Below are 14051 nucleotides of genomic sequence, written 5' to 3'. Positions count from 1 at the left end.
AAAAGTTCTGGATAGAATCTTGTTTTAAATATGCATTCTCAAATTTAAAAGTGTCGTGTTTCGCTATTTATAATAATGTAATCCAAAATAGATGCAAAATAAAATTCATATTGTGACCTCACGCACTTACTTGTCAGTCACCAGTATTGGGTTGTCTAGTAATATAAATGTATAAACAGTAGTAAATGACATTACTTTGATGGTCATGCATTATAAAGTATAATCTTTTCTCAAGAAAAACGAAGATTTTGGTCATTATATAACTATGAGAGTGCCCCGTAAACTCTTCAGTGTTTGAAATTAAAATGCTTTCTAATTATAAATCACGTCATTTTCCATTGAAATGGAAAAACAAACTATTTAAAAATAATGTCTCACCAATTTGGCAACGATCAACCATTTTCGATAGTTAAAGCCGCACACCCTAGTTCCATCCAGCGAAAATAAATTATAATTTGGTTAATCTACAAACCTGTAACACACTTAGATCACGTTTTTATCAAATGGAGTGAAAAAGCAGGTTTTATATCGATAAATACCATGGGAATCCCCATGTCCCAATTGCTTGAAATAATTTTGAAAGTTAGTATTCTGATGTCACCGGTAGAAGCACAACAATGCCTACGTCACGACAAATTTCACAGACTTGGGGTGCGTTCGTTTCACCTCTCCTGGACATGTTCCAACTGTTCTGTCCTGGTTGTATCCCCTCTCCAGATATCGTAAGACTTAGCAAAATTAATGGTTTTAAGGGTTTGTAACGTTTTGTATTGAGACACTTACTTGTCTGAACTTTATTGTTACTGAAAATGTTCACGAACTGTGAAGAAAAATCTCACAAATGAACAACAACAAATCGGATGTTGATTGCGCGAACCGTGCACGAGAAAACAAACCGAACCAAAATGATAACGGTCACGCGATATACCAACGTCTGTGACATTAAAAATAGATTGGACCTCGCTTGCTTAACGGTTTTTTCTCGACAACACGTTTTGTGAAAAAATGCAAAAAATGCATTTCGTGGTTTTACAAACATCAGGATTACCAAAAAGCACTTCAGGTGAATCGAAATGTGTATTCTAAATAATAAAATGTAAGTAAAGTGCAATTTTATTTGTGAAAAATGGGGTTTAATAGCGAAAAACAACGCCGTAATGGTTAACAAATAAACGTAACTAGGGTGTGTCCCTTTAAGATAAGGTATATTCTTTATTTTCTTAATCCAAACAGTTTATGGAAACATTCCATCGCCGTTTCCTTTCTGGATTTTTTTTCTTCCGAATTTATAACTAGTAATCCCGAGGTCAAGATGAGCGCACTGGACCGCAGCATTGTTGTAAAAATAGACAGTGACTTGTATTTGAATGCATTTTTATGTCCATATTGTATAATGTTATGGGACATCCGACAGAGGATTATTGACGTACTTGTGTAGGTTGTTCATCGCATTTTTCCAAATCCTGTGCAGTTGAACGAAAGCGGCTAACGAAAGCAGCTCATGCCCTTCGACATAGATTAGCTTGCCCTTTTGTGTCGCCCAACCACTAAACCGTCTCACCGTTCTAAATGAATGTTCATGTTATTGTTTTTAGCCAATCCGTTCAACTAGGCTGTGATAAGTTATATCTATGATATCAAAACACAGTAAAGTAAGACACAGACACGTTCCTGTGCGAATGTGTGTACTTTCTAATATAATAGTGATGACTCTTTTTATATTGATTATTATTGACAGTACAGTGTTCAAGGAGAGGACCTATGTGGCTAGTGGTTGTAGGGTCGTATAGTAATGGGATCTGATTTGTCTCCTTCTTGCTAATGGGTTGAAAAGGTTTCCTGTAGGTTTTAAGAAATACATCTTCATACATTCATGACCATTTTGTCCATTGTTTTATACACAATAGGGTCTCCACGAGTACTCGTGAACGAATGCAGCAAGACTCGAGTCCGTTCTCAGTTTAAGGAAGATCACTCTCATTTCATTATATTGTTTTAACGTTATTTTGCCATACGTTTGCCACCGGTTACATTATAGAGCTATGAGACACGGAGGGAAAACAAAAGTCGAATGTATGGAATGCAATACAATGGCATGGTTCGGCATCCATGTTCAGTGCTGGAATTAAGATGCATAACGCTAGTTTACTGATTCATTAATCTCATTATCATCTAGTGTCGGGTCCTCGGGTCTGGGTCGAGTTTGACCCTCAGGTACTCGAGTCAAATATTTTGGACTTGTGCAGGCCCTAATACACACGTATCACGTCTGCAAAAAAAAAGGTTCAGTAGGGACATAATAATGATACCATATCTGTAATTGACGGTCAGTATAAAAACGGAGGGATCCTACTGGCTTGTTTTAGCTCTCATAGCAGTAACAGTAGAGGAATTATTATACCACCATATTTTATTTTATTTATTTGTATATATATTATGAATGCTAAAAAGAAGCTAATATATATTTTAAAATCTGCCTGCGTTTAATATTGTGTGTATGTGCATGCATATCTGTATCTTTCCCTCTCCACGCGCGCGCGCGTATGTGTGTGTGTTTGTTATAATGTACTATTCTTTCTTTAAGAAAATAAATAAAAATATTGTTATTGTAACTGTATATTTTTCTTTTGTAGTTTGTTATCTTTTATACAGTTTTATGTTATCTTTTATATGAACAATACACTGTGAAAGCTGTGAACCAGGGGGATGTACAGTTGAAAGTTTATCTCTCAGTGAATAACCATGTCAAATACCAAATCATCCATTCAACAGTCTAGCAGTTAAAGCCAATTGGATGAAGTTTAACCAAACTTCACCAACACTTCACCCAGTTTCGCCAGGTTTAAACTAAATAAAACATGTGCATGTGTCAACATATTATCAATCCCAATATATATGGCCGTGAGTCACTAACTGGTCCTAATTTGCATTGTGAGGTCAAAATGACAAATTTTCACTATTCTTGGTATGAACACCTAGGACATTAGTGGTCAGAAAACTAAAACCAGAAATAAAAAATCCATCAATTAGCAAAGATATTAAAGGGACATTCTTGAGTGTGCTGAAATTTTTAAGATGTTATCGACTAACAGACTTTTTAACGATTGTAATTACATGTCAAATATATTTTTGTGCATAAAATATTAGTGGCTGTATATTAAATGTGTTTCTGATAGTTCTAATATTTGTACTAGGTTAAATTTCATTTTATTTCCTAAAACTGTTTGTTCCATCCTAGAAGTATGTCTGGAATTTTAATACATTTTTCTCACCAAAATCTTTACAAATTTCCATTTAGAAGAGATTATCCTAAAAAATGTAACAACTTCCCAGTTTCTTTGTTTGAAATTCAACCACTGGTGTTTATGACACCCCAAAGATTCAGTTAAAAAAAAGCATGAGACACATTTTGTTTTACTCTTCAGTTAAGGAAACACATTATATTTCCGTGATCAAATGAACTTGGTAACAGTCCTCCGTCCAGTTGTTGCTGCTGTTCCACCCCAACATACACAATACTTCCGGCAGGGACTATCACTGTTTCCTCCTTCACAGCTTTGTACCAGTACCCAAGTCGGTTGGCTTTCACAAAACTGTAGCAATATCCTTCAATAACATTTTCCCCTCCTGAATACACATGCCCTTGGTTTTCAGTAGTTTGGGACAGAGTAAGGACACCAGCAGAAGTTAAATGCAGAAGGAAATAATCGGGACAAAAACAGGATAGTCTATGACTTTAATTACGTTTTCACTAACTGATATATCATAAATATGATCATGTACCAATTGTAATTATTTACCATTGAGTAATGGTAAGAATGAGCAAATTCGTCATTAAAAGTTCAAGACAAAGGCATGGAGCTGCATGGCTTCAAGAAAATGACCGTGACACGTATAATTACCTGCCCTCTATTGTCTTCTATGGCTATTAGCTGACATCTAGTGGTAAAACCTGAAACTAAAGTTGTTTAACACCCACCTGTAGTAATAAATGTATACAACCACTACCACCCTCTCCGCCTGCTTGATCCACCCCTGACTTAATTCATATTTTTCTACATAACTCACAGAGTATTTTATAGCAACATTTAAAAACTGGTGTTTTAGAAAAACTGCAACGGCTCCACCTTTTTAGGGTGACCAGTTAGTGACTTACGACCATATATATAATCATAATACATGTATCTAGCATTTTGGGTGTAATCACCGTATAAGATATTTTTCAGATCACATACTTTCAAAATGTGATAACTTTGCAAATTAGATGTAAATTAATGGAGGTCACGGCGCTACGTTTATAAGTTTGTTTTTGTTTAACGACACCACTAGAGCACATTGATTTATTAACCATCGGCTACTGGATGTCAAACATGTGGTCATTTTGACACCGTCATAGAGAGGACACCCGCTACATTTTTCCATTAGTAGCAAGGGATCTCTTATATGCGCCATCCCATAGATAGGATAGCACATACCACGGCCTTTGATACACCAGTCGTGGTGCACTGGCTGGAACGAGAAATAGCCCAATGGGCCCATCGATGGGGATCGCTCGCAGACCGACCGCGCATCAGGCGAGCGCTTTACCATTGGGCTACGTCCCGCCCCTCTACGTTTATTGGCATTTAAACAAACGTACTACGGCGACACTGCATAATTGACGTATGCATTTATAGTCGTCAAACAAAAACATTTCAAAAGCAACTTTACACAGAAACCTATCCAGCGTTCAGAAAACCCGATACCCACTAGTTTATTTTATGTAAGGATATCCAAAATGACGTCATTCCCAATCAGAAAGACACCGCGTTACATATTCTTATTTTATTTGAATATGGAGTAATGGCCGACTGTAATAAAAGTTGCGTATAGAATTTACAAAAAGATGATTATATGATAAAGAGATTATTACCCTCGTGTGTTTCGGTATCGTCAATATCATGTATTATGAAGAAAAATAATGTATTATGCTCGCCAGAGGCTCGTGAACGTGATTTAAAATACAGTTATAGCAATACTGAGAACAGTGTGTAAAGTGACTCTGGTAATAACCTTTATACATTATATGTATTACATGTATATGTGTGTCTGTATGTCTGTTTGTCTGTGCCCGCGCGCGCGTGTGTGTGTGTCTATATATATATATATATATATATTATTTCAATATTTACACAAATGTGAGTTACTAAGTTACGCCACTGGACGGCAGATATGTGCACTAATATGATGAGGAGGATGATTGATGATTTAAATTGTTTATTAATGTGTCAAATGATAAGACAACGCTGTATAATGTTCACATATGTATAATAAATTGTCTAAAATAAAATGTTACTTAATACCATAAAATTACACAGAAATTAAAAACAAAACAAAATACATCATTTTATCATCCATTAAAGGCTTTTGTAGGATATATCGCTGGCACTATAATTTGTGATATCTTCGCAGGAGATATCGCTTCTTATAATCTTGATTGGTCAAATTTTAATCACAAGACGCTTAACCTACCTTTAGTGACGTCACGCCACTGCCGTTCTGCTAGTTAACGAGTCTACAGCTGACATTCAACCCACATTACTGACATTGTTTACAATTGTTGCAAATGAAAATAATGATAATGGATGATAAAAATAATACCCCCCTCGTGTTTTGTGATATCATAATTTATCAGCACTCGTTGATAAAAGTATAAACTCCTCGGCAAGCCTCGGATTTCGTACTTTTATCAACTCGTGCTGATAAATTATGATATCACAAGACACTCAGGCAGTATCCTCTATATATTGATACTATTACTGCTGCTAATAATTATATTAAAGCTGTAGTGTCTGGTTTCAATCGTATACAATCAAGTTCTAAGTTCAAATACAAGCATAACTGCACTTTTAATTCACTCACTCGTCATTAACGCATATCGTCAAATCCTTATTACACAGTTAGAACAATTCTCGCCATTTTGTAATACCGAGCGGATTCTGCCAGTCAATTCCTAGCATCCAGTTACGTTAGCAGCCAATTTCAGCAGACACGCATGGCGACGTTCTAAACACCGGATTCATACGCCTTTTATAATGTGTGTTGTGGTGTGGTCTATACGAAACTAGTTGGACATCCTATATTACCGTAGTACAGAAGGATTTTTAAAGTGATACTTCAGATATTATAAAAGTGCTTAATAAAACGGTTAAGTTGTATTTATACGGATATTTTTAACAATAAGACTCTGAAAATGAGTCCTGGTTATTATTTTGTTTTTGTGTTGTTTTTATATAAAGATACTCTTTAAAACTCTAAAATTCTTAAGTTGTAATGAATAATAAAAATTAGCATAACTGTGTGTTTAAAAGTGTGTGAAATACAGGTAACAATCGAAAGGTGTATGTGTCCGGTGTTTAGAACGTCGCCATGAGTGTCTGCTGAAATTGTCTGCTAGCGTAATTGGCTGCTAGGAATTGGCTGCTAGAATGCACTCGGTTTTTGTAATGCAACAATAGCCGAACCGTACTATTTTTAGCCCGGTGGGCGCCCGCCAAAAGTGTCCCACTTTCAAAATACTGGGTTTATTTTTAACTTGGTAAAGCCAGCGTAATGAAACCAATGCGGAATGCGGCGTCTTATATGCACCAAACTAATGGGATTTTCTGTTCTAAATGCTTAAATAATAAAAATATTCCAGACACTGCAGCTTTAACTTCAACGGTAATGACAAAAATAATAAGATTAATAATAATGAAAATGTTCATAGGCGTCGGAAACTCTGAATATGAACTCGTATTTAATAAGTCGTCTTTTTCCAAAATTTCCAGGGGAGCATTTTGCTAAATTACATAAATGTGTCTGTTCTAGTGGTACTAGTGTCTTTCGTGAAGCATGTCAGCTTTCTTTTCTTCATCGCTTGTGTCGTATGAATACTTCTCAGCAGCTCTTCTGAAATCTGTCCTGGATTTAGTACACTCTGTGTTGAACCAATCCGCTTCCTGTTTACTTTCCTGTGGATAATTACCATCGTTGGTGTTCACGAAAGTTTTCCCAGCAACATTAAGTCTCTTGATAAAATGCATTGGTTAGTTGTCAACAGACTATTTTAGAGGAACCGGTACCTCTATTATTACGTGTGCACCGGAACGCATTATACCAAATTGTCGCGGTGTATAGAGTAAATAATGATCTGATCTGAGTTTTACGTGTGCAGAGGGGCGGGGGTAAGTTTGAAGTGGGCAGAATTTGAAAAAAAAATATAAAAAAATAGTGCTCGGTCAAGACCTAAGTCCTAAATGAATAATCTGCTGATCCACTACTCATGTCTGGACTAAGAATTTAAATTCCTAAAATAATTTAGAATGCTCGGTCAAAAAGGTTTTAAGGTGATTTGAGCAATTAACTGCGCGCCAAAGTAAAGTGCGTTGGACTGTTTATAAAAAAAAATAGTTACAAGCCAAAAATAAAAAGAATTGACTGCTCGACCGAATTTTTATATAATTTGGAGCGTTTTAGGACGACAGTCCAAAAATAAATAAGAAAAAGAAGAGAGGATCGGACTATTTAATAATATTTAAAAAGAAAGTAATTTTGACATAAAATTTTGAACGAAGGTCTAAAAGTTTAAAGTCCGATCTATATGGCCACGTGAGTGGCCTCGTTAAAGCCGTTTGGATGCACAACTTATAGGGACGAGATGGGTTGCATCCTGTTTAAAAAAACAAACTAGATTGACAGGCATTAGACGTTGAAGGTGTAGTGCTGTGCTGAAATACAGATCTTGAGAAGCCGGATCCGTCTGAACGAGAGAGAGAGAGTATCGGACGGGTATAGTCCAGTCGTCATGGGTTGGTATAGTGGTGTGGACGGGCCCGACTCCGGAGGATACGAGATGGTATCACTATAAAGCAAAGTAAAGTCTAGAAAAGAGTAGTAGGGGCCGACCCCGTTTCCGATTTCTTCTTAGAGTGGGGCGGTCAATCTTCCAGTGCTGCTAGGACAGGCTCGGACATGTAGAGACTAAACGCCGAGGTTTTCTGAATGATTACGATGGTCGCCTCTTCGTTGAAGATGTCTTTACACAGAACTAAAGCTAATACCTAACCAGAATTGTTGTGGCATAAATCTTTCCAATTATTTTTCAATTGTATTTATTATACTTTCGAAAATTGACTAAAACAAAAGTCCCCAGTAAGATAAGCGCTGACTAAGGGCTAAATTTGTTTAAAACACCCCACAAGTGACGTGAAAGGTTCGTGCTTGATCGTTTGTAATTATGATGATATATCCTAGTTCCGTGTTGATGATCACAACAAAAAAATCAGGGAACGTTGAGTGGATTCGTTTCGACGTTCGTCTTGATTTTCTACAAAAAAAACCCAATAACAATAACATCGATAATAACATAAAGATCAAATTACATATTCAAAGGTGTGTGTGTGTGTGTGTGTGTGTGTGTGTGTGTGTGTGTGTGTGTGTGTGTGTGTGTGTGTGTGTGTGTGTGTGTGTGTGTGCATACACATACACATACACATATATAGTATACATACACATACACATGATTATCATATTTATGTCCCGGGTAAAATAGTTTCCACAGCTTTAGAGAGTGACAAATATACATGTATATAGAAATTATGTAAACCACTGAGTATTGCAGTAACTATTAATCACACTGAGATTACTAAAAGCCCCACCAAAGGTCTATTTATTCTGTTAAAAATATATAATTAATTGCATATATACATGCAGGGATGTGAGAGCTACGCGGAAACGCATAAATACGCTTTTCCATTTCGTCTAAAAAACCAAAAACATGATGTTCAATACTGTTGACCACACAAGGTTCATTTGCATGTTTTCACGGTTTCAAGTTTATGATGCGTGCCTTATATTATAAGATATAACCAGTTTAGATTTGTTAGTATTGAATGCAATTTTTGGCAGTTCCAGGAGTTGCAAACAACAATTTTCCTTCAGGGGCCCCTGGACCCCGGCCGCAGTAAGCTTTTGTGTTCCAGTCCCTCTCACATCCCTGTACATGTATGTACGTACGTTCATATGTTTAAATTAAACTAAATTATTTTCAATGATTACTAAATAGTTTCAAAGAACATAAATATCTATAGAAGGGTCACTGCAATAATGATAGGGTGTAATTCTGTTTCATTAGCACACAACGTATATTCACAACAAAACAATAATTTGGTTGTGTCATGTCATAGGGTTTTATGTGCACATTCAGAACAAGCTGTTGGTTAGTACTTCTTGTTTTAATAAAGCATGTTTCCACTCATAACTAACCACTAACTAACATCATGAAACCACTGCCTTCCAAATCGAAAGTCACAAGCATTATGGGGGATTGTTAATGAATCTGATTTCAATATCTGGTGTGTCCTCCTCTTGTGTCTAGCACAGAATGGCAGCGGGACCTCATGCTTCTAACCAGGTTCAGAAAATATGCCTGGATTATAGCTTGCCACTCTCTAAGTAACAGTGTGTAGGGGTGGGAGATCACGGGCAACTGGATGAGTCCTGTACACCCTGCGGCCTAGCTCGTCCCACACGTGTTCCATAGGATTCAAATCCGGTGAGCATGCAGGCCAGTCCATTGTCTGGATACCCTGTTGTTGCAGGAAGACATTAACAACACGCCCTCTGTGTGGCCTTGCATTGTCGTCTTGGAAGAATGGACCACCCCGAAAACTGGGAACATCTTCCATGAATGGGACAACGATAGGTGCCAATGTTTAATCTCTGTAGCGTACTGCAGTTCAATTTCCATCAACCACATAGAGCTGAGTACGTCCAGTTGATGTTATTCCACCCCAGACCATTATTGAACCACACCAAACATGTTGTGTTCAACAACTGCGGCATCTGCATAATGTTCGCCGCGACGTCGATACACACGCCGGTGGCCATCTTGAAATGACAGATTAAATCGACTTTCTTCTGTAAAAACAACAGATGACCACTGGCGTCGATTCCACTGCACATGCTGTCTATACCACTGCATCCTGGCTTTCCTATGTCATGGAGTTGGTGGTCGAATTGTCGAATGCTTTGAATGAAGCCCAAATGCCCATAAACGATGTCGAATTGTGCTTGTACTAATGGTAATGGTGTGACGTTGTGAAATTCATGCTGTAAATCAGAAGAGGTTGCAAAGCGATGTCGGAGCGTCATAATGCGGCAGTGTCTATTCCACCTGGATGTAGTTACCGGTGGTCGCCCTGGTCTTGGTTAATAGGAAACGGATCCAGACGTTTGAAATCGTTGCCACAGCTGTCCGATGACACTTTGACTGACATTAAAGTGAGAAGCAACTTCTCGTTGACTTTGTCCCACTTGTATTTTTGCATTTACCATAGTTTGACACCCAATAGCTGATGTATTTTTCGTGCTGGGGTGTCGTTAAACATTCATTCATTCATTCATTTGTCCCACTTGTAAGCGACCTATTGCAACGCGTCTCTCAACAGCAGACAAAAAATGACGCATTTTCAACTGAGGGGTACGTGCAAAAGTGAATTGCGATCATGCCCATTTTTATACCCATAGCGAGAACGGACTACACGGGCACAACATGCAAACGTTCAGGCACGGATGCGTAGGTGTGACATATTTGTGGAGGTGTTCTTAGATACGTGATTTCATATAAATTTAACGATTTTTTTCCCGCTCTGTAACCGGATGTTCTGCTATTCATAGCAAACATCGAAGTTGTACGCAGGAAACCTGACTGTGAGCATAATTCACAAATGCTATGCATTCATTGTTTTATATTCAGTGTGTTGGACGGGCATTGTTGACATCTTTGGTATGAAACAGATGAGTGACCTTTCAATAGTGACGCTGAGTATATAAAAATATGCCGTTAGTACAGAAAGAAAAACAAAGAAAGAACCTTATGGTTACATGGTGTCGAACAGAGAAAATTAGATAGGAAACCCTCTTCGCCGCCATTCAATAGCCTATTCTTTCCGATTAGCAGCAATGGATCTTTTATTTGTAGTATACCAGACAGGATAGTATGTACCACGGCCTTTGTAAGACACCAGTTGTGGAACACTGACTGGAATGAGAAACAGCCCAACGTATCCACAAACTTGGATCGATCCTAAATCGACCGCGCATTAGGCGAACACTTTATCTATCATTTGGCAACTGCCCCCCACACCCAGTTAGTACAGAGATACATAAAAAAAAGTATAATGCTATAATGAATCGACACAAATACATATATTACTCTTCATAAAAAGAAACTTGACATTGAATTTCAAAGTTTAATTTTAAAAAACCCCACAAAAATAGGTTGACATGATACAAGCAACCAAAGATCAAGACGCCATGGGGAGGGGATTACTCTGTACGAAACAGTATAACTTGGAATCCACCTGAAAGATGTACACAGGCATATGTTTGACATAGGGGTGGGCAAAATGTCACTATCGGTTATGACCACCCCGAGCCCTGATGACAGCTTGACAACGGCGACGCATGGAAGCAATCAAACGTTGCACAACACGTTGTGGAATGTTTTGCCACTTATGCCACAGTGCCGTAAGAAGTTGCTGATCCAGTAAATCCTGAGAACGGGCAGACCAAGGTAATGTCTGGACGTTTTCGCGCTGCAAAAACTCCTGCTTAACACGTGCAACATGTGGTCTGGAATTGTCATGCTGGAACATTCCACCGATGATGTTCAGGTCCGGAATGATTTGATACTGCAGTATCTCGTCTCTATATCTGATGCCCATCAGTGCACCTGCCACATGCACAAGAGCCGTTCTACCACCTTGATGGATTCCTACCCACACCATGATACTGCCAACACCAAAACGGTTTGGAGCATAACGTTCTCCTCGACGTCTATAAGACACGTGTGCGTCCATCAGCACGTGACAGGAGAAAACAAGACTCATCTGAGATCAAAACAGTCCTCCACCTGGCACGTGCCCATCTCACCCTCTGCTGGCACCACTGCAGACGCTCCGCTAAGAGACGTGGGGTCAAAACGTTACGTCGCACTGGTCTTCTAGGAAAACTTCCTGCCTTCCTCAGCCGATTACGAACTGTCTGGTCAGAAATTCTGTGTAGTCCATGCGTTTTTGTTGCTGTGGTTGTTGCTGTTGTGGGCTGATTTCGAAGATGACGCACCCGAATGTATTGATATTGAGCAGCGTGGTTACTCTGGAACGACCTGACCTTGGCCTGGCATTAACACTTTGAGTGGTGTTGTACTGTGCCCATAAAGCAGAGATGGTCTGTTTGGAGACGCCAAAGTGCCTTGCCACAGCTTGTTGAGTTGCCCCTGCTTGCAGTCTCCCAATGACATTATTGCGTTGAGCTGACGTCAATCTTGGCATTCTTGCATTACCTACAGTGTCGTTATGCTGCCTGTTTGAATCACTGCTGATGTGGCCGTTTATGCCACACCAACTGAAGGTTCGGCTTGCAACGTTACAGAACTTCATGATGCACGTGCTTCTCTGAAGATTGCGTTTTTGCATTTCAGTACAAACGTTGACTGTGGCTACGTTTATGCGAATCGGACGTGTTTTCTAGTGTTTTTGCATCACCATTCACTCACTTATTTGATTGTCTTTACGATGTTTACCAATGTAAAAAAAGTGTTTTTAAGAGTATATATATATATATATATATATATATATATATATATATATATACATACATACATACATACATACATACATACATACATATATATATATATATATATATATATATATATATATATATATATATATATATATATATATATATATATATATATATATATATATATATATATACTCAGCGTCACTATTGTAGGGTCACTCATATTGTTAGTACTACACATGTTAACGATGCCCGTCCAACACACTAATTATGAAAGAAGGAATGTATGCCCTTCGTGGAGTAGCATTTCCTAAGTAGCATTTTGATTTCAATATGAGTAATGGTACTTCCGGTTAGAGGCCACAACAAAATGGTAACACATGTACCTACTATCGCCCAAACAAATGGGTTGTCTCAACGCACCCACGTCTGAAATTTTGTATGTTGTGTCCGTGCTATGCATTCTCACCATAGGCATAAAAGTATGCATTATTGCTATCCACATTTCCACACACACTTCAGTTGAAAATCCGTCGTGTTTTGACTAATGTTGAGAAGGGCAATGGTGTAGGTTAGATACAGGTTGAACACATTTAGAGAAGTCGCGAGTTACGTTATTGTCAGTCAGAGTGTGATTGGGTGGCTGGGGCAACGACTTCAAATGACTGGGTCCGTTTTCTGTGCACAAAGACCATACCAGGGAAAGCATTAAGCAAACCAAAAATGTGCGGGTGTCTCTCTCTCTCTCTCCTCTCTCTCTCTCTCTCTCTCTGTCTGTCTGTCTGTCTGTCTGTCTGTCTGTCTGTCTGTCTGTCTGTCTCTCTCTCTCTCTCTCTCTCTCTCTCTCTCTCTCTCTCTCTCTCTCTCTCTCTCTCTCTCTCTCTCTCTCTCTCTCTCTCTCTCTCTCTCTCTCTCTCACTGTGTGTTTGTGTGTGTGTTTGTGTGTTGACCTGCTTTTACATGTATATGCAAAAAAAAAAAATTTAGTTATAAAATATGGACAGAAAAACATATCAAAATACAAGACACTGTCTATTTTGAGATAAGATAAATGATAAACATACCATTGATATCATTCATCCTTATTAGTCCCTCTTGTATTGCTGGCCGTTCGTGAGTTTCTTTTGTAATAAAAAGGTGAAAATAATTTATATACATATAAACACAACTTTAAGTCAAAACATGATATAATACCATAGAAAAAGCTACTCAGTATCTGCTATATGTACATGGTCGATTGGCCTATGAACTATCCGGAATGGGACTCTCTATCAGAGAAAGTCTTCAACGGCACGGTCATGAGGATGAATTAACAATAGAATAGCTAGAACGTTTGGGAGACAAAAAAAATGGGGGAAAACCCTCGAAAAAGTACATTTCATCCAGGAAAAACAGATTAACAGAAAATGGTTGGACAGTTGACCGTCGTGTACACTACGTAT

The 14051-nt window shown here is 38.2% G+C and overlaps 1 protein-coding gene across 4 annotated transcripts in view; it reads right to left on the bottom strand.

The window, feature by feature from the left end:
- Window positions 1-7887: 7887 nt before the first annotated feature.
- LOC121368972 (platelet endothelial aggregation receptor 1-like) overlaps window positions 7888-14051 on the bottom strand; it is a 29175-nt gene continuing 23011 nt past the window's right edge. For all 4 annotated transcript variants that reach the window (XM_041493751.1, XM_041493748.1, XM_041493753.1 and 1 more), the window contains 2 exons: window positions 13674-13730; window positions 7888-8347 (listed from right to left, as the gene is read on the bottom strand). In XM_041493751.1, the coding sequence (XP_041349685.1) occupies window positions 8289-8347; window positions 13674-13730 (116 nt within the window). In that variant the 3' untranslated portion in view covers window positions 7888-8288. The remainder of the gene's footprint in view (window positions 8348-13673; window positions 13731-14051) is intronic.

This window comes from Gigantopelta aegis, chromosome 3 (assembly GCF_016097555.1).
Source record: "Gigantopelta aegis isolate Gae_Host chromosome 3, Gae_host_genome, whole genome shotgun sequence".
In the NCBI taxonomy this organism is placed as follows: Eukaryota; Metazoa; Mollusca; class Gastropoda; order Neomphalida; family Peltospiridae; genus Gigantopelta; species Gigantopelta aegis.
Note: the sequence above shows the minus strand (reverse complement) of the source record. Positions and strands in the feature narration are given on the sequence as shown.